The sequence below is a fragment of the Pristiophorus japonicus genome, chromosome 7 (assembly GCF_044704955.1).
Source record: "Pristiophorus japonicus isolate sPriJap1 chromosome 7, sPriJap1.hap1, whole genome shotgun sequence".
In the NCBI taxonomy this organism is placed as follows: Eukaryota; Metazoa; Chordata; class Chondrichthyes; family Pristiophoridae; genus Pristiophorus; species Pristiophorus japonicus.
The window spans coordinates 163021528-163041170 of record NC_091983.1 but is presented as its reverse complement, the minus strand read 5'-3'; the positions used below and the strand labels follow the sequence as shown (position 1 = coordinate 163041170).

Below are 19643 nucleotides of genomic sequence, written 5' to 3'. Positions count from 1 at the left end.
GATTATTTGGCAATAGAGAACATGACACCTGAGCCCGATTGTGTCCTCACCTCACATCCACACATGCACACCTACTACAGAAGTTATGCAAAATCAAGAGTGGGAACTTTTAGATATTCTCCTCCCTCCATAGCTTTGATTTCTGAGGCAAATTATAATGTATCTATCGCTACCTCAACCAAGGTCAGCTAACTCACACTGGGTATCAGAATGGTGACATTCGTGGTCTGTATGGCTCAGCTGTGCATTAGATAGAACCATCAGGGAGTACAGGCTAAGTTATTTTGTGTATGTATATACCTGTATAGGATATTAGTATAATGAATTAATTATCTATGTCTTACAAATGCCTAATGCAGGAATAACAATTGTAACTTAAATCTTTTATTTCTTTAAGGGCTGAAATTTTAAAGTGGACAAAAAAAACTTAACAGAAGTCACTTATCTGTAATAAAATCATTGGTATTCTGGGATTATACAAACAAAATGTACTTAGCTTATGGACAACTTATTTGATGCATTTGTAAAATGCTCTTAATGGAAGCTTCTAGTGGACAGAAATGGAATTCAGTGAGCATGTAGTGGTGTAGTGGTATCAGAAAATGTTACTGATCCATTAGGAGTCTTTTACAAGTGTTCATTTTAAACAATGCTTCCATTATTAATATAATTATTTTGCTATTTGTCTATGTTTCAATTGATCTGGCTATTAAAATAGAATTAAATACACTAGACAAATAATAAAGTAAATTTAATTTTGTGTGGAAATTGGATTCTACTATTAGGATTTTAATAGCTTTAAATAATTAACACTTTTTCAGACATTGCTCAAAATAGTTGTTTGGAATATGCCTATGAATGCTGTAGTGGACCTAATGTCTGATGTTTCTAGATTACAGTACTTGAAAATGCTGTAACAGTTTTCATTCTTTGCTGGATCCCTGCAATTATCTTTGATGAGAATGTATTCAAGACTTGTAGGTATAAATTGCTGCCTAATTAATAAAATGATTTTGTTTGTAGTTTATACAGTAGTGATGAGGAGGAAGAAGAGATTGAAATGTTTGATCATGATTATGATGGTCCACAACCGAAGTCTTGTAAACGCCAGTTAAGTAAAACCCGATGGACACGAGAAGAGGCAAGTCAAGATTAGCTGAATGAGATGCAGCTCTTTTTTTTAAACACATTAACTAAACTAAAAACTGTTTGACACATTTAAGTTCTACAAAATTCCTTTGATTTAGCATAAAATCTGGAAGTAGCTGAAAATAGTATTTTGCTGATGAAAAAATATTCACATTTAATTCTGATACTTATTAATGCAGTCTAAACTATTGCTATCTTGATGTATTCAAAAGCATTACAGCTTGAACTTGGGATTTTAATTACTGTATAATACAAAACATTCATTTTATTTTTTTTAAAGGATGAAAAGCTGAAGAAATTAGTTGAACAACATGGAATAGAAGACTGGAAAGTAATTGCTAATTTCCTTCCAGTAAGTACTATTTCTGTGGTATTTATGTATAATTCAAGATGCTAGTTTCACTTAAAGTAAATATATATTATATGTACTGATTTTATGAAAATTCATTATGTCCTTGTTATTGAAAATTAATATAACTACACATATACATCTTAAGTATGTAAGAATAAGTGCATGAGCAAAGTATAGTGGTCTTTTAAAAATAATAAATCCAATTCCTTAACATGCTCCCATCACATATCAAAGACCACGTTTGAAATGATGCATGGCATAAGTGTTTACTTTATAATACCTGATCGACTAACTTTTCTTGTTGGAAAGATGTTACAGTTGACGCCCAGAATGTTGTATGTTGAGTTTAAAAAATATATTTTCAACTATTATGCCGAGATACAAAACCTTTAGATCGCTCAGAACTATAAGATAAGCCATAGGTATTTGATGGCCCTTAAATGGGTTGTTTAATTTCTGGATCATTTAATTTCACTTTCAGCAATCCAAATTGAATGGCTTACCACCAAGCATCTGGTAAACTATCTGACACCTGACTTGCTGCAGCTGTTCCATTAAGATTACATGTAGTTTGATGGTCAAGAACTGAAAAATTTACTATGAGCAAACAGTATATTATGCAATACCAAAAGTTGCTGAAATACTAGTCTAAATTTGTTTAATAGAATAATCCTCGGTTATAGAAAAATGATAGTCAAAAGCTTTTGAAGTATGTAATAGTTGTATTTGATAAGTTCTTTCTCATTATCTTACACAGTTACATGCTTGAAAAATGAAATGCAGAAATGAAACTTGTCTGCTGAGTATTGCATTGAATTAAAGCCACAAAGTGTCGTACATTCTCTTGAAAACTCTTTAAAACATTAGAATTAGTTCCTGTATTCCTTTACAAATCTAGAATCGGACTGATGTGCAGTGCCAACACCGATGGCAAAAAGTTCTAAATCCTGAACTTATTAAAGGCCCTTGGACAAAAGAAGAGGATCAAAGGGTAGGGTCATTTATTGAAAGGTTGAGTACTTACAAGTGTGTTTTTTTTTACTTGACACTTGACCCAAAGAACCCAACTGAGATCAGAAACTCACCGCTCACCTGAGAGAAATGCCAAGTAATGCCAGGACGTGTTTATAGAGTAAGGAAGGCAAATTGGAGCGGGAGTCATTGTGTTCTCCATTGTATACTTCTCCAAAGTATATGCAGAGGCCTTAATAGTAGGTAACCTGCTTGCTTGTTCATTCTGGATGTTGTGCAAATAGAACCTAAAAAAGGAGAAGTGTAACTTGGTAAATGGTGTGAGAGCAAAAAAACAACCAGAAAGGTACCTTCCTTACCTATGTTGCTTAGATATTATAATGCAAATAATATGAAATATTAACACTGTTTTAATAGGCTCAGAATGTGATAATCTCTAGTGAATTTAAAAAAAAACTGTAGTTAGTTGTCCTTTACAGCCAATATTGACCATTGACGGGGTACAACGCCGATTCACTAGAATGATGCCAGGGCTTAAAGGGTTAAATTATTAGGACAGGTTGCATAAGCGTGTCTTGTATTCCTTGAGTTTAGAAGGTTGAGGGGTAATCCAAATGAGTTGTTTAAAATGATAAAGGGATTCAGTAGAGCAGATACAAAAAGCTATTTCCTCTGGCGGGGAATCTAGAACAAAAGGGCATAATCTGTTCTGGATTGAAATCAGGAAGCACTTTTTCACATAAAGGATAGTGCAAATCTGGACCTCATCCCACAAGACTAAGATCAATAGATTTTTGTTAGGCAAGGAATATGGAGCAAAGGCTGCAAAATGGAGTTGAGGTACAGGTCAGCAGTGATTTAATTGAATGCTGGAACAGGCTTGAGGGGCTGAATGGCCTCTTCCAGTTCTTATGTTCCTAATATCATTAGGTGCAATCCAGAACTGTTTTAAGAAAGACCCCCAATTGACAGAACATTAGAGCATTGAGAGTTATTTCATACTTGGGAATAAATTTCTTTAATGTATTGTGGGTACCATATGCAATATTTCTCATTTCTCTGAGGAAATGAGAGGTTCATTCATATGTAAAATGTACTACGTATATATTTTAAGTTTTAGACATGTAGGCCTGGATATTAACAGGGTTTTAGATGGGAAACCCAGAAGTCCAGGTTTTCCCACGTGCTGTGGAGTTTTAACCCTGATAGGTTCCCTGCCGGGCAGTCTGATTGAAAGGCTTGGATTCTAGTCGGGTGGGGAGCAGGCTTCAGGATCAGGTAGGTCCAATCCCCGAATGAGGGTGAAGGGGGTTGTCTGATCTCCAACGCTGAGGGCGGGAAGCGGGGGACTCTGATGACGGGAACTTGTGGGGCCGTGGGGAAGCAATCCTACCTCTCCTGGCCCACAAGCAGTGCTGTGAAGGAACTTATCTTCTCCCTGAAGCTGTGTTCGTCTCACTTCATCTGCTGGGTTTCCTGAGGCCTGGGAAACCAGGCTGCCTACTATAAAATTAGAGGCTGCCAGCCTCATTCAAATATTTAAATTACCAACCCGCTACCTGCTCCTTATAACCCAGAAGTTGGATGCGGTGTTCAGATGTTTTAAATTTTAACATCTGACCCAAACCCAACCTAGCCATTTTTGTGTGCTAAAATTCAGTCTAAGATCTATTTTCTTTTGGTGAAGACTAAAAAATTATTTTAAGGCAAAAAATATTAAAGAATGCACAATGTTTTTGTTTACTTAAAAATTCTGAATTTACTACTTAACTATTTTAAAATAAAGTCTGTAATTCAGAACAATGTTAACATTTGCATAACTTGGATATTGTATTATTAAAACTCAACTTTTTATTGTAGGTAATAGAACTTGTTCAGAAATATGGCCCAAAACGCTGGTCTGTTATCGCAAAGCACTTAAAGGGCAGAATAGGAAAACAATGCAGGGAACGATGGCACAATCATCTGAATCCTGAAGTGAAAAAAACTTCCTGGACTGAGGAAGAAGACCGAATTATATATCAGGCACATAAAAGACTTGGAAATAGATGGGCAGAAATAGCAAAACTACTTCCTGGAAGGTAAGCTGTGTTGAAGAAATAAATGTTGAAGCCTGACCTGTAGAAAATATTAGCTTAAAATCTGCTGGATCCATAAAAAAATAGACCTGTAATAAATTATAGGATTGTAATATCTAAACCGTAATAATATAGGCCCCAAGTTTCCACATGATTTGCTCCTGATTTTTAGGAGCAACTGGTGTAGAACGGAGTATCTTAGAAATCGGAATTCTTGTCATTTAGTTTGCTCCAGTTCTAGTCAGTTAGAACAGTTTCACTTTGGAACAGAATTTTTTTTCAAAAGGGGGCGTGTCCGGACACTTACGCCTGTTTTCAAAGTTTCGTCAGTGAAAACTTACTCCAAACTAACTTAGAATGGAGTAAGTGAAGATTTTTGTACGCTCGAAAAAACCTTGTCTACACTTTCGAAAATCAGGCGTAGGTTACAAATCAGGCGTAGGGAGTGGGGGGGGTTTAAAGGGAAGTTTACAAACATTAAACACTTCAGTTTTACAAATAAAGAGCCATCATCAATAATAAATGATAAATACATCAATAAATCAACCAATAAATCAATCAAAAAAAATTAATAAGAAATAATTTTTTTTTTAAATCAATAAATAAAACATTTTCTACTTAACGACTGCAGCACCGGGAGCCCTTCAACAGCGTGCTGGGATGCCCCCCCCCCCAGTGTGTCTCTGTCTGTGTGTGTCTCTCATTCTCTGTCTGTCAGTGTCTGTGTTTCTGACAGCGAGGGGAGGGGGAGGATGGGGGTAGAGGGAGAGAGAGGGGGAGCAGAGGGAGGGAAGGGGGAGGGGGGAGGAGAAGGGGGAGAAAGGAGACGGGGGGGGGGAAGGAGATGGGGGGGGAAAGGAGAAGGGGGAGGGAGGCTGAACGGGCCGGTCCCCAAGACTTCGGGCAGGGCCCGTCCCCAGCACCAGATTTACAGGTAGATGGCGTTGGGTCGGGTCGGGGGGGTGGTGGGAGGGAGGTCGGTTCGGGTCGGGGGGAGGGAGAGAGAGGGAGGTCAGGTCAGATCCAGTCCGGGGGGAGGGGGAGCGGGAGTCGGGTCGGTGTCGGGTCCGGTCCGGAGGCGGGAAGCGGGAGTCGGGTCGGGAGGAAGCAGGAGCTGGCCGTGGGAGGGAGCCTTATTCACGCAGCCCCAGTGAGGCCATTCGGCCAGGGCTAGGGACTGCGTGCTTCGGGCCCCTCCCACACAGTTTCGGGCGCCTGGAGCTACAGCACTTGTGAGCCCACTGTAGCGCGCATGTGCAGAGGTCCCGGCACTGTTTTCAGCGCAGGGACCTAGCTCCGCCCCCTACAGCTCGTGCTGCGCTGCGCCGAGGGCCAGAAGACCTGCAGGGAGGTGGAGAATCTGGAGTTTTTTTTAGGCGCACTTTGTGGCGTGAAAAACGGGCGTCCAGGTTGGGACTGCGCCGTTCTAGGCGCGACTCGAAACTTGGGCCCATAATGTGGGGAAATATGAGGTTATTCACTTTGATAGGAAGAATAGAAAAACAGAATATTTTTTAAATCATGAGAAACTATTAATTGTTGGTGTTTGGAGAGATTTGGGTGTCCTAGTATAAGAAACACGGGGCCCAAGTTTCGGGCCGCGCCGGACCTGGATGCCCGTTTTTCATGCCACAAAGTGCGACTAAAAAAAGCTTATCGATTCTATTCTCCGGCTCCCTGCAGGTCCTTTGGAGCTGGGCGGGGCGCAGCATGAGCTGTGGGGGGCGGAGCCAGGTCTCTGCGCTGAAAACATTGCCGGGACCTCTGCAAATGCACGCTACAGTGGGCGCGCATGTGCAGTAGCTCCAGGCGCCCAAAACTGTGTGGGAGGGGCCCGAAGCACGCAGCCCCTAACCCTGGCCGAATGGCCTCACTAGCGCTGCGTGGATAAGGCTCACCTCCCATGCCCTGCTCCTGCTTCCTCCTGACCGGACCGACCCGACTTGACTCCCCCCCCCCCCCCCCCCCCCCACCCCTCTCCAACCCGACCCGACCCGACCACTGCACTCCCCACCCCCCCGTATCCCCAAAGCGACATGATCTCCGCTCCCACCCACCCTGGCCTCCTCCTCTCTCCCCCCCCCCGGCGACCCGACCCGCGCCCCCTGGACCTGGGACCCGACGCCACCTACCTGCAAATCTGGTGCTGAAGTCTTATAAATCCAGTCCGAAGTCTTGGGCCCGGCCCGTTCCCCTTTCTCCATCCTCTCTCTCCCTTCCCTTCCCTCCCCTCTCCTTCTCCCCCCCCGCCCCTCTCTCCTTCTCCTCTCCACCCCACCCTCTCCTTCTCCTCTCCACCCCCCCCTCTCCTTTTCCTCTCCACCACCCCCCTCTCCTTCTCCTCTCCACCCCCCCCTCTCCTTCTCCTCCACCCCTCCCTCTCTTTCTCCCCCCCACCTCTCCTTCTCCCCCCCACCTCTCCTTCTCCTCTCCACCCCCCTCTCCTTCTCCTCTCCACCCCCCTCTCCTTCTCCTCTCCACCCCCCTCTCCTTCTCCTCTCCACCCCCCTCTTCTTCTCCTCTCCACCCCCTCTCTCTCCTTCTTCCCCCCCCTCTCCTTCTCCTCTCCACCCCCCCCTCCTTCTCCCCCCCTCCTCTCCTCCTCTCTCCTTCTCCCCCCCCCTCCTTCTCCCCCCCCATTCTTCTCCCGCCCCCCTCTCCTCCCCCTCTTCTCCTCCCCATCTCCCCCCCCTCTTCTCCCCTGCCCCTCATTCCCCTCCCCCTCTCCTCCTCTCTCCCCTCCACCCCTCTCCCCCCCACCCCTCTCCTCCTTCTCCCCCCCCCCCCCCCCATCCCCTTCTCTCACTGTCAGAAACACAGACACTGATAGACAGAGAGTGAGAGACACACACACAGATAGAGACACTGACAGACACACTGGGGGGGGGGCCGTCCCAGCACACTGTTAGAGGACTCCCGGTGCTGCATTCGGTAAGTAGAAAATGTTTTATTTATTGATTTAAAAAAAAAAAAAAATTTTTTATTACATTTTTTTGATTGATTTATTGGTTGATTTATTGATGTATTTATCATTTATTATTGATGATGGCTCTTTATTTGTAAAACTGAAGTGTTTAATGTTTGTAAACTTCCCTTTTAAACCCCCCCCCCCCCCATTTCCTACGCCTAATTTGTAACCTACGCCTGATTTTCTAAGTGTAGACAAGGTTTTTCTGAGCGTACAAAAATCTACACTTACTCCATTCTAAGTTAGTTTGGCGTATGTTTTCACTGCCTAAACTTTCAAAACGGGCGTAAGTGGCCGGACACGCCCCCTTTTGAAAAAAAAAATCTGTTCCAAACTGAAACTGTTGTAACTGACTAGAATTGGAGCAAACTAAATGCCGAGAATTGCAATTTCTAAGATACTCCATTCTAAACCAGTTGCTCCAAAAAAACAGGAGCAACTCAGGCCGAAACTTGGCCCCACAAAGTTAGCAGGCGGGTACAGCAAGCAATTCGGAAGGCAAATGGCATGTTGGCCTTTATTGCTAGAGGGTTGGAGTACAAGAGTAAGGAAGTCTTGCTACAACTGTACAGGGCTTTGGTGAGACCACACCTGGAGAACTGCACAATTTTGGTCTACTTATTTGAGGAAGGATATACTTGCCTTAGAGGCGGTACAACGAAGCTTCACTAGATTGATCTCTGGAATATGAGAGATGTCCTATGACGAGAGACTGAGTAGATTGGGCCTATACTCTGGAGTTTAGAAGAATGAGTGGTGATACATACAAGATTCTGAGGAGGATTGACAGGGTAGATGCTTGGAGATTGTTTCCCCGGGCTGAAGAGTCTAGAACTAGGAGGTGTAGTCTCAGGATAAGGGGCCAGCTTTTTAAGACTGAGATGAGGAGAAATTTCTTCACCAGTGGTTTGTGAATATTTGGAATTCTCTACCCGAAAGATGCTCAGTCGTTGAGAGATTCAAGGCTGAGATAGATAGATCTTTGGACTTCAGGGGAATTAAGGGATATGGGGATAGGGCAGGAGTTGAGGTCAAAGATTAGCCATGATCTTATTGAATGGCGGAGCAGGCTCGAGGGGCTGTATGACCCTAATTCTTATGTTCTTATAATGGGCGTCATTAGAAAACATTGCAACTTTTTTGTCATTAATTCATGGGATAAGGGCTTTGTTGACAAGGCCAGCATTTATTGCCCATCCCTAATTGACCTTGAGAAGCTGGTGTTGAGCTGCCTTCTTGAACCGCTGCAGTCAGAGTGGTGAAGGTACTCCCACAATGCTGTTAGGGAGGGAGTTCCAGGATTTTGACCCAGCGACGATGAAGGAACGGCAATATATTTCCAGGGGAACCAGGAAGTGGTGGTGCTCCCATGTGCCTTCTGCTGCTGTCCTAGATGATAGAAGTCACGGGTTTGGGAGATGCTGTCGAAGAAACCTTGGTGAGTTACTGCAGTGCAACTTGTAGATGGTATACAGTGCGCCGGTGGTGGGAGGAAGTGAATGTTGATGGGAGTGGATGGAGTGCCAATCAAGTGGGCTGCTTTGTCCTGAATGGTGTCGTGCTGCTTGAGTGTTGTTGGAGCTGCACTCATCCAGCCAAGTAGGGAATATTCAATCACACTCCTGGACTTGTGCTTTTCAGATGGTGGAAAAGCTTTGGGGAATCATTAGGTGAGTCACTCGCTGCAGAATACCCAGCTTCTGACCTGCTCTTGTAGCCGCCGTATTTATGTGGCTGGTCCAGTTAAGTTTCTGGTTAATGGTAATCCCCCAGGATGTTGATGGTGGGGAATTCACCAATGGTGATGCCGTTGAATGTCATGGGGAGGTGGTTAGACTTTCTTCTGTTGGAGATAGTCAATGCCTGGCACTTGTGTGGTGCAAGCAACAACAACAACTTGTATTTATATAGCGCCTTTAACATAGTAAAACGACCCAAAACTCTAGTGATAGAAATTGAGTAGCATAACAACAACGTGTAATTGTTGGCGGAATTGTGTCAGAGTGGGTGGGGGAGGGAGTATTGAATGGCGTGCCCAAGGGATCGGTATTGGGATTACTTATCTTTGATTTGAATTAATGATGTGGATTCAGAAACAATGCAAATTAGTCAAATTTGCAGATGATTTTAAACTAAGAGGGGCAGAGGAATAAGGGGGAAACTCAGAAATTACAATGAGTTGGACAAAGTATTTAATTAGGCATAACAATGGCAGATAAAATTTAATGTGGCTAAGTGTAAAGTATTGCACATAGAAAGAAAATTGAGAATGTACCTACAATGGTATTGAAATAGCTGAGGAAAAAATTAAGACAGACCTGGGAACCTTAGTAAACTCAGTGCTCGGCGTGTCTAATCAATGCAAAGCAGCACTCAGCAAAGCCAATAAAATGTTAAAGTGTATAGCCAGAACAGAAGAATACAAGTAAGAGGATGCCATGATCAAATTGTATAGTGGTCAGACCACACCTTGAATATTCGTGTCCATTCTGGTCACTAGGACACAAAAGGAATAGACAAGCACTAGAGGCAGCACAGAGAAGATCTAGGAAGTTAATCCCTAATGTAATGATCTGAGCTATGAGAAAAGAATGGAGGCAAATAAATCATTTCAGAACCAATTAGATGCTGAAATAGAGGGACTTTATGGTATTTTTGGTGGACTGAATGACTTGTCACACAATTTTAACCCGCAAAAAAGGGTGGGTTTGTGTCGGGTGAGATGTTAAAAATCTCAAACTCAAACCTGCCCACTTCTGGTTTTTAACAGAGGTGGGACTGGGGGCAGGCAACCAACCCGCTCCTAGGAGTTGGGTCGCTCATTTAAATATTTTAATGAGACTGCGGGCCTCACATTTTTCCTCCATTATATGTTTACCTGGCCGGCCGTGTTTCCCAGGCCTCGGGAAACCCGGCAGCTAAAGGGAGACGAGAACTGCTGGAAATGCAGGTAAGTGCATTTCCAGCTCTGTATGTGGGCCAGGAGGAGCAGGAGTGCTTTACCACGGATCCCCAGGCTTGCCTATAAACCACTCGATGGGCCGGCCAACACCCCCCCCCCCCCCGCTCCGAGCCATGATCTCCCACAGACCCGGCCATTCCGATCCCTCCCTCCTTTGTGCTCGCTGGCTGTGGCCTCCGATCTCTTCTTTTCCCCCCCCCACCTGGGCCTTCCTAATCTTCCCTTGCCTTTCTAATCTCCCTCAACCTATCCGATCCACCCCCAGACCCTTTGGATCTCCACTGCTGGCTTTTCCAACCTCCGCCTGGCTTGTCCGATCTCTCCCAATCCCATATGATCTGCCTTCCGATCTCCACCCCTGGCCTTGCCGATCTCCCCCGACCTTTCAGATCTTCCCCACGACTCTTCCGATCATCCCCTGGCCTTTCCGATCTCTGACTTGTCCCAGCTTCCAATTCCCTTTCCAACCAACGCCCCCCCCGTTGTCCTTTCTGATCCCTCCCACTCTCCTCTCTGTTTCCCAGCTAACGCCTGGTACCAAAGGCCCATCCATCCGACAGTCAACCAGCCTCTCAATCTGGCTCGCTGCGGCTAGGAAATGGGGACAAAAAATGTTAATCGGGTTTTGCCATTAAATTTGGCAAAACAGCCCACCTCCATGCAAATATCAGGGCCATTATCTTGTAAAATTCATAGTTATTGTTATATATTGTTTTCACATTGAACAATATACATGGTGTATATAATGAGCTTTTCAAAATAGGGCAACGGACCTTGGTGAAAAGTTCTAGTAAATGATAATAGCATTAGGGAGTACTTTTGCAATTTCCCACTTCATAAATGTCTGGGTTTTAGTTGCCACTATTTTGACTTTTCATATTTGATGGGGTAATGTGCACCATCGTCATGGTCTTTGCATTTTAGAGAATGTTGGCCTTTGGTGTAGTCTAGAAATGGGAATAAGATTTCAAATAATTTATCTTGATTCAATGAAAATGAGTACATTACAGCAGTGACTACACTGTAAAGTGCTTTGGGACATCCTGAGGTCAGGAAAGGCACTATATAAATGCAAGTCTTTTTATGATTTTTGAATCTGGTATAATTTCCATTGTCTGATGTACAGGTTCTGCTTGCCACCATTTCAGTAGGTTGTTGTTGGAAGGAACAATGCAGATATGATTAGAATTTTGATTTAACATAGAATCACATAGAAATTACAACATGGAAACTAGCTGTTCGGCCCTCCAGTCCATATTGGTGTTTACCTCCACATGAACATATTTGCAGTCGTAAATCAATATGTCTAGGCAAAAAAGATTTCAGTCTCTGAGTGAGTACTGTGGCTAGATAAGCAACGAAGAACTGCTATACTCTGTCTCAGTGAAACACTGCTATCTGGCTACCACTGCTAGTTAACGGGGATGGCCTATTTTTCCATAAGTTGTTTATCTACAATCTATATAACAGCCAAAGTATTCTGATTATAAGCAACTTTTTTTTCTCTTGTTTAATTGTTTTTCCATAAATTGTTGATTTATACGCATTTTTAAACTCACTCTGTGTGTAGGACTGATAACGCTATCAAGAACCATTGGAATTCCACAATGCGTCGTAAAGTAGAGCAAGAGGGCTATCTGCAGGAGTCTTCTAAAACTAACCAGCCAACAGTGACCACAAATTTTCAAAAAAATAACCATATTATGAGTTTTGCCCATACTCCTCCATCTGCCCAGTTGTCAACTACCCAAGTCCAAGTAAATGGTGACTATGCATACTTTCACATTCCTGACCCACAAGAGGTAAGATGCTAAGATTTATTTTTGTTGTGCTTTTTTTCCTTCTAGTAACTTTATGGCGTTTGCATGCCAATTCTAGCTGTGCTGTAGTATGTATATCTGTCTATTAATTTTGAAAGGATGATGGAATAAAAGCTGTTCAGTATCTTTTTCAGCAATGTGGCTTTGTATCAAATAGTATTTCTACTTTTATTATACTTGCTTTTTCTGCATAAATTAAAAGATGCTACATATCCTTAATTGCATACAAGATGAGATTTTATAGGTGTTTATGTGAAAAGAGTTTATAAATAGCTGACTCTATCATTATAAACTGCAGTTATTTTTCTTGTTATTGAGGATTGTAGCTGCTTCAGAGTTATAAGTATTTAATACTATTTGTACTATAATTCATGTAAACATAGTACAGATAAATACCAACAGCTCTTGTGGTATTGATTTAATCATTCTTTTGACATTTTCTCCAATTTCTAATCAGATGCCCTACCCAGTAGCTCTACATGTGAACATGGCCAACATTCCCCAACCAGGCACTGCAGCTATTCAGGTAAATTGAATTTGTTTTCTTCTTGGTCACTTGTATGTGAGCTACAGAGACTACTGTTCTTCAAGGTTAGTTTTAAATTCAATATATGCATCCTTAAGGAAGTACAATATATGATCAAAATATTGATTTTGGAAGAAATGTTTCCTCTCTATTAGCAGCTAGTTATTACCATTTATCCTCAAGCAAGTTCGTTAATAGTTGGTTTTGACCTTCATGGTTACCTTGGCCTCAGCTGTCGTAGCTGAAGTCTGGAAGTCTTAATCAGTGTAACAGTATATTTAAAATCATACCCTTTGATCTCTTCTTTCTTTTCCTCAACTCTTAATTTCAGAGGCACTATAATGATGAAGATCCTGAAAAAGAGAAAAGAATAAAGGAATTAGAGTTGCTACTAATGTCGACTGAAAATGAACTGAGAGGGCAGCAGGCATTACCAGTAAGAATGTCACTGTGTGGCTTGGATAAAGGGCTAGCAGCTTCACCCCAGTGCTCTTTTCTTTTCATCTCTACCTTTTAAAGGCTCTATATTAATTTTAAATCAGTCATGTCCAAAAGTACATCTTAAAACTGAAATCTCTGCAAGACAATTGTAGAGTAATAGTGGATGCATTTTCTGTATAAATGTATCTATTTAATTTCCCCAAAATCTTAAATAATAAATATATGTAATAGCGATTTGCTGAAGTGATATATATGTGCTTTTCTTCACAGTATCATACCCAATACATTTTAACTTGCTGAAAACATAATCTAGAGTCTACTTCCAAATCTGTCTTTTGCTTTCTACGGTTTTGCTCTTTTTTGCATTGCATTTCATCACTTGCATACATTCATTTTTAAAGTGCATGTTTTGACTGTTTACTTCAATGTTCTTTTTAAACTGCATTATTTTCATGGCTGGTTATATTAACCCATTTTGTTTAAATTATTAGCAGATAGTGATGCATGACAAAAACTCTTGCTGGCTTTTTGCTCAATTCCGTAACGTATGAGCAATATTTCAGTTGTAAAAGCAACAGTACTGGTTTTGGTTTTACTGTATATGGTAAAAACCAGATAAACCCAAGTGAAAATAAATGGCCAGCATACTTGGGGTTTTTGAGGGGGAATTGTTGATACAGTGGGTTTGCATGAAAAATAACCTGCATGATAATTTATGTAACTGTACTAATGGTTTACATTTAGAAACTATATAAACCTGATTTTATTTTAAAAGTTTTATCATTTCTTCCATCACCTGACTACATATTAAGCTTATCTCTAATTTCTCCTCTATTTTCTGATAATTTTGATTTGCGCACCTCTGTGTTGCGTTGGTGTGAGCTGTAGCATCAAAAAGGGTTAGCTGCAGTAATTTACTGCTACAAAAGCAACTCTAACTCAACATTCTAAAATGGCCTGCACTAGAATCTTAACTAGCACAGAAAAAAAGCCACATAGAACACACAACTCCACAAACTTAGCTATGTTGACCCAAAATTTTCCTTGATTAGACAGAAGCCATGGCCCATTCAATAGTTTTATTAATTAATAAAGAGATTTAAACCTTTGTTACAATATTTTAACATCTGCAATTTTTTTGTTGAGGAAAGAAAAAAGATGAGTATGTCCAACGAATGTGTATTCTAATTTAGACAGCAGGGCAATATTTTGTGTAGTGCAGGAAAAGCTCTTTACACAGGGTTTCAGAAGTAATTTACAAGAATGATGCAACTGCTAAAATGCTTAAGCGAATATCTGATTCAACCTTGTGCAATCTAATTGCTAACTTCCTTTACTTTCTTCCTTTTCTGCAGCCTCAAGCAGCAGACTACTCTGGTTGGAACGGTACTGTTGTCATTGATAATGCAGGAGTTCACAACAGCTGTGTGGCCATTACTTGCCTGGGAGAACATAGACAGCCCGCCCATCCACCTCACATGGATCACGGTTGCTTGCCAGAAGAAAGTGCATCACCAGCAAGATGCATGATTCATCCTAATGGAATACTCTCACCCTTGAGAAATGTTCCAAATTCTGAATATACAGAAACACTTCAACTCATAGATTCAGTGAGTGACTTTATCAGTTTTTGGGTCTCTTTGGTCAAAGTCCAATCCATATTACTCCTGTTTTTTATTTGGATTTGCATCTGATTGTTTAAATTTAGTTGGCTATTGAAAGGTGGGATCTAGAATTATAGGTAATATGTAGTAAGTATCAAAAGGTTTAAAAAATACATAGTATTATCAAAATATTTCATCACTACAGTTAATTACTTTTTATTTGTTAATCTTTCAATGCTAATATGGTGCATGATGTGAAATTCAAGATAATTATGACAAAAAAGCAAAGGTTCTGTGTAGGTAAAAACTATCTTTGCCACTTTCAACTTCGGTGGGGTAAAACAGGCAATATCAGATCGGCTGCCCATTATATACCTCAATAGAAAGGAAAATTGGGTTGGGTTTAGAACGGGCAGCCGATCTGATATCGCTTATTGTACAAACCTGCTGAAGTTGAAAGTTCCGTCCAATGCATTGACATTTCAGTATCCTGAATCAAGTTAGACAGTTAAATCATAGAATAAGTTTGCTTTTTTTAAAAATTGAATACTAGCTTTGATTTCTGCTCAATTTTAATGCATTCAGAATCAACAGGTAAGATTGGCAGAAACCATAGTGATACGGGAGAAACAAATTTATATATAACACAGTGCTTTTAGTTAGCTTGTATAGATCTTACTGTTTGAAAATCTTGGAGGAAGTGAGAATTTTAAACGTGTTTTAAAAACGGATTTAAAGTACAAGTAGTTGAAAAAGGGGTATTCCCAGCAAACGTTACTATGGCTTTGAAAGCTATAGCATTTAGTTATACAGATGGCACTGTTTGCCGTTTATGGATGCGTGCCTCCCAAATTGTTTCAGGATCCATCTACATGGGGTGATCTCAGCAGTTTCGACTTCCTCGAAGGGGAAGACAGCACACCTAGCAAAAATGTTACAGCCAAAATCACGCAGCTTCAGCACAAAGAAAGCAGCGTTTGCCAGTGTGAAGGACATACTAACACAAGCCTAAGCAAAAGTATGGTGTGTCAGGGCTCCCCTGCTTCGCTCAGCTCACCCTCTCCTTCAAAGTTCAGCACTCCACCAACTATCCTTCGCCGCAAAAAGAGAGGGCATCCCAACCACTCAACCAGTGGTGATAGTAATTGCTCCACATTAGCTGACTTCAGCTGCTCTACTCCCAAGCGTGCCCATGTCAAAGGTCTGCCCTTCTCTCCCTCACAGGTAGATGAACAGTAATCAACAGATATTACTAATACTGCAACAGACATGTATTGGTTAACAATTTAGAAACTAATTCTGTGAAACAAATGACTAATCACTTTTGTACTCACTGATTTGACTATATTTTTAACCCACTCACTACTGTCCCTTTGACCACTCTTCTCAGATCAGCACAATGCTAATTAGTTATGCTTTCATTTTTGTGCACTTAAATACCAACGTTTTTCATTGAGTTTTCTAGAATATATTTGGCTTTTCATTTACATTTTGTATTCAGTTTAGTCAAAAAAGTTGTGTTTCCTGTAACCAAGACATGGACTGATCTCCTAGATGCAAAGGTTTCCTATATTGCAATTTCAACACAATCCTTTTGCTTCTTGATAAATTTAACTTGTATCCTTTTGGCTGAAGTATTCAAAGACTGTAATTTTAAATATTATTGAGTTGATTAAAAAGAATGTCCCCGAAAATGGATGGCAGAAGCATGCTAGATTGCTCAGCTTATCATCAAAGTTTCTGGGTTGGGCTGTTGGGAGCAGACCCCCTGCCTGTCCCAAACATGACCAATAACATAAGCGGATGTGAGAACTTTGAACATATTGGATTCCTGTTCCCTGGACCTTCAGTGTATGCTTGGTGCAGGCACGCCTTGTGAGAGCAGGCGTACTGACCGACCCATAGGCTGATGTAGGGAATATCTAGGGGTTGAGGCTGATATCATGGCTGGATCTATGAAGATTTGGAAACAATTGTTTATAATTTTTAACTAGGCCCCCTTTGCAAATTAAGCATCTTCCAAATACACACCCCAGAAAATTTGTCACGATTAGCAGTGGAGGTTCCAGTGGCACAATGCCGGCATAAATGTAGTAGTTTTCACAGGAGGCTGATTTTCAGGGCCCATGTATTTTCCTCTTTTATCAAAAGGATATTCGGAAGTGAAATGCTTCCAAACAATATTTTATTGATTGGTTACATTCTAAAGTTTTGCAACATTTTATTAGTTTCTTCCTGTTTCAAACGTTTATCCAAACCACTGAATGTCACCTTATGATGTTACTGGAAACAGAACTTTTTTTTTCTTGGGTGTTGCCTGATTGCATCTACCAATAATTTGAATTGTTTCAAATGCACAAATGAGAATCATTTGTGTTAGAGGTTCACTTTTACCCTGGTCTGTGTAGATGATGCTTTACACTTTAGTTTTTGGTTGCCTTCAGTTCAAAGTAATGGCTCTTTTTCCTTTCAGTTTTTAAATACATCTGCAAATGACCACCTAGAAATGGAATCTCCTGCATTAACTTCAACTCCAGTGTGCAATCAAAAGGTCATTGTAACAACTCCACTACATCGTGACCAAACACCTAAGCCTCAAAAAGAAAATGACATGTCAGTATGCATCTGCTTCTTGTTAATTTTTGTGTGCTTTTTCCATACAATGAATTAATAAAGAAAACAACATGTAGAAAGATTTGCCTATTTTGTGATAGTTTTGTAGTGGCTTTTGGTAGAATATGACACAGTCTTGTTGAGGAAATGTCTTTTTGTCATAACTTAACTTTAAACTATTTTGTCCAAATATTTTATGCATTTGTTTTAAAGTATTTTAAGAAAAAATATCCAATTGAATAAGAATTTGAAGAAAGCTGTCATTTTGTAGTTTGTGGGTCAAAATGTTTAGCTGCACGCTCAAATGTTTTGAAAGAATATACACAAATATCACTATAGTTACATTGCAAGACACTATTTTAATTTATTCTTGTCCTCCCTAATATGATAATTGAGGCAGACAGTTTGGGCAGTGGGTTTCCTTTATTATGCAGCTGTGGCTTCCCACCAGGCAACTTTACAATCTTGATTATTACATCAGTAGGAGCTGTAGAATGAGAGGTAGGGATGTATTCAGAGTTTTTATGTGAAGTACGTGTCACTACATGCTGCTTTTGTGCATCTTACAAGAGTCAAAAATCAGCATTTGCAAAGACATATGACCAGGAAGTCTGTATATTCACTTTGACAGAATGGCATCGATGCAGGGGAGTTTAAAAGGGATGAGTTAACACATTGAATTAAAAAAAATAGTAATTTAGCTTTTCTTTAATCAGTTTCAGAACTCCAAATATCAGACGATCAATATTAGAAGGCTCACCTAGAACACCCACACCCTTTAAAAATGCACTTGCAGCCCAAGAAATCAAATATGGACCCTTGAAGATGCTGGTAAGGATGTCTAGCTGATGGTTCATTACTGTATAAAGATTCATTTGAAACTATTGTATAGAAAGATTTTGATAATGTCTCATTTCCTTACATCGTAAGGCATCATCTCATCTTGCAGAAGATTTTCAGGACGTAATTAAACAAGAAGCTGATGAAACTGCAATTATAAGTTGTCTTCATGAAAATGGGCAACCACTTTTAAAGAAAATTAAGCAAGAAGTAAGTTCTTTCCTTTCTCTAACAGGTCTCATGCAGCAAGTCTTGGTACAGTCAGCAGAAAGCCAACAGCCAAGATTTAGGAGATTACATTTTATTGAGATAAAACATATGCTAGAGATTAAAAGAACTATCTCATACTTGCACTATCTCTCTCTCTCTTTCCTCAACCTTCCTCCTATCCTAAGCTCCGTGGAGGTAGGTAATCCTGGAAATTACTAGAAGCAATACTACACACACTTAACATGCTCATATCAAGTTTCTGACTGCTATCTTAATGGAAGGCTTAACCAGTTTATTTTAAATGGGTTAACAACTCCTTTAAAATAGTGCAGAGAGGAATTTATATAAGCATGATAACATCGCTCACAGTAATTTCCTGGTTATGTTTTTATTCTTCAATTAAAACATACATGTTTTATACCTATGTTGTTAATAATACAATATTGATGAATTACTACACCAATATTATATTCTTTAAAAAGTAGCTTTGAGATTTCTAATCTTGGCAATTCTTGAATTCTTTCAACAATTTATCAATCAAGGAGAATAGTAAAGAAAGTTTGATGATAACCCAGTCATTTTTAGCTTTTTTTTCCCCCTTGGGTGTCCAGACAAAATTCAGGAATGGTGCTAGAAATGTTTTTGAATATTGATTTAATGCTAACTTTTTCTTTGTGCCAACAAAAGTAGATATTCCCTGTGTACCATGTCAGGTTGAGAATACAAGTGAGAACCAGGCTGAATACAGAAAGTTCAGAGGGGAAGTAAAAAAGGAAATAAGAGGGTCAAAGAGAGAGTGTGAGAATAGATTGGTAGCTAACATAAAAGGCAATCCAAAAGTCTTCTATAGGCATATAAATAGTAACAGGTAGTAAGAGAAGAAGTGAGGCCGGTTAGAGACTAAAATGGAGTCCTGCGCATGGAGGCAGAGGGCATGGCTGAGGCACTAAATGAGTACTTTGCACCTGTCTTTACAAAGGAAGAAGATGCTGCCAAAGTCACAGTGAAAGAGGAGGTTGTTGAGATACTGGATGCGATAAAAGTTGATAAAGACGAGGTACTAGAAAGGCTGGCTGAACTTAAATTAGATAAGTCATCAAGACCGGAT

The 19643-nt window shown here is 40.6% G+C and overlaps 1 protein-coding gene across 11 annotated transcripts in view; it reads left to right on the top strand.

The window, feature by feature from the left end:
• Positions 1-19643, top strand: part of myb (v-myb avian myeloblastosis viral oncogene homolog) — a 54016-nt gene that overhangs the window by 22421 nt on the left and 11952 nt on the right. For 8 of the 11 annotated variants that reach the window (XM_070885493.1, XM_070885495.1, XM_070885492.1 and 5 more), the window contains exons 2-13: positions 1024-1141; positions 1430-1501; positions 2400-2492; positions 4334-4554; positions 12052-12283; positions 12759-12827; positions 13159-13263; positions 14624-14878; positions 15734-16096; positions 17346-17485; positions 18202-18316; positions 18416-18535. In XM_070885493.1, coding sequence (XP_070741594.1) covers positions 1024-1141; positions 1430-1501; positions 2400-2492; positions 4334-4554; positions 12052-12283; positions 12759-12827; positions 13159-13263; positions 14624-14878; positions 15734-16096; positions 17346-17485; positions 18202-18316; positions 18416-18535 — 1903 coding nt within the window. The remainder of the gene's footprint in view (positions 1-1023; positions 1142-1429; positions 1502-2399; positions 2493-4333; positions 4555-12051; positions 12284-12758; positions 12828-13158; positions 13264-14623; positions 14879-15733; positions 16097-17345; positions 17486-18201; positions 18317-18415; positions 18536-19643) is intronic. The other 3 variants (XM_070885502.1, XM_070885501.1, XM_070885500.1) reach the window with 2 other exon arrangements.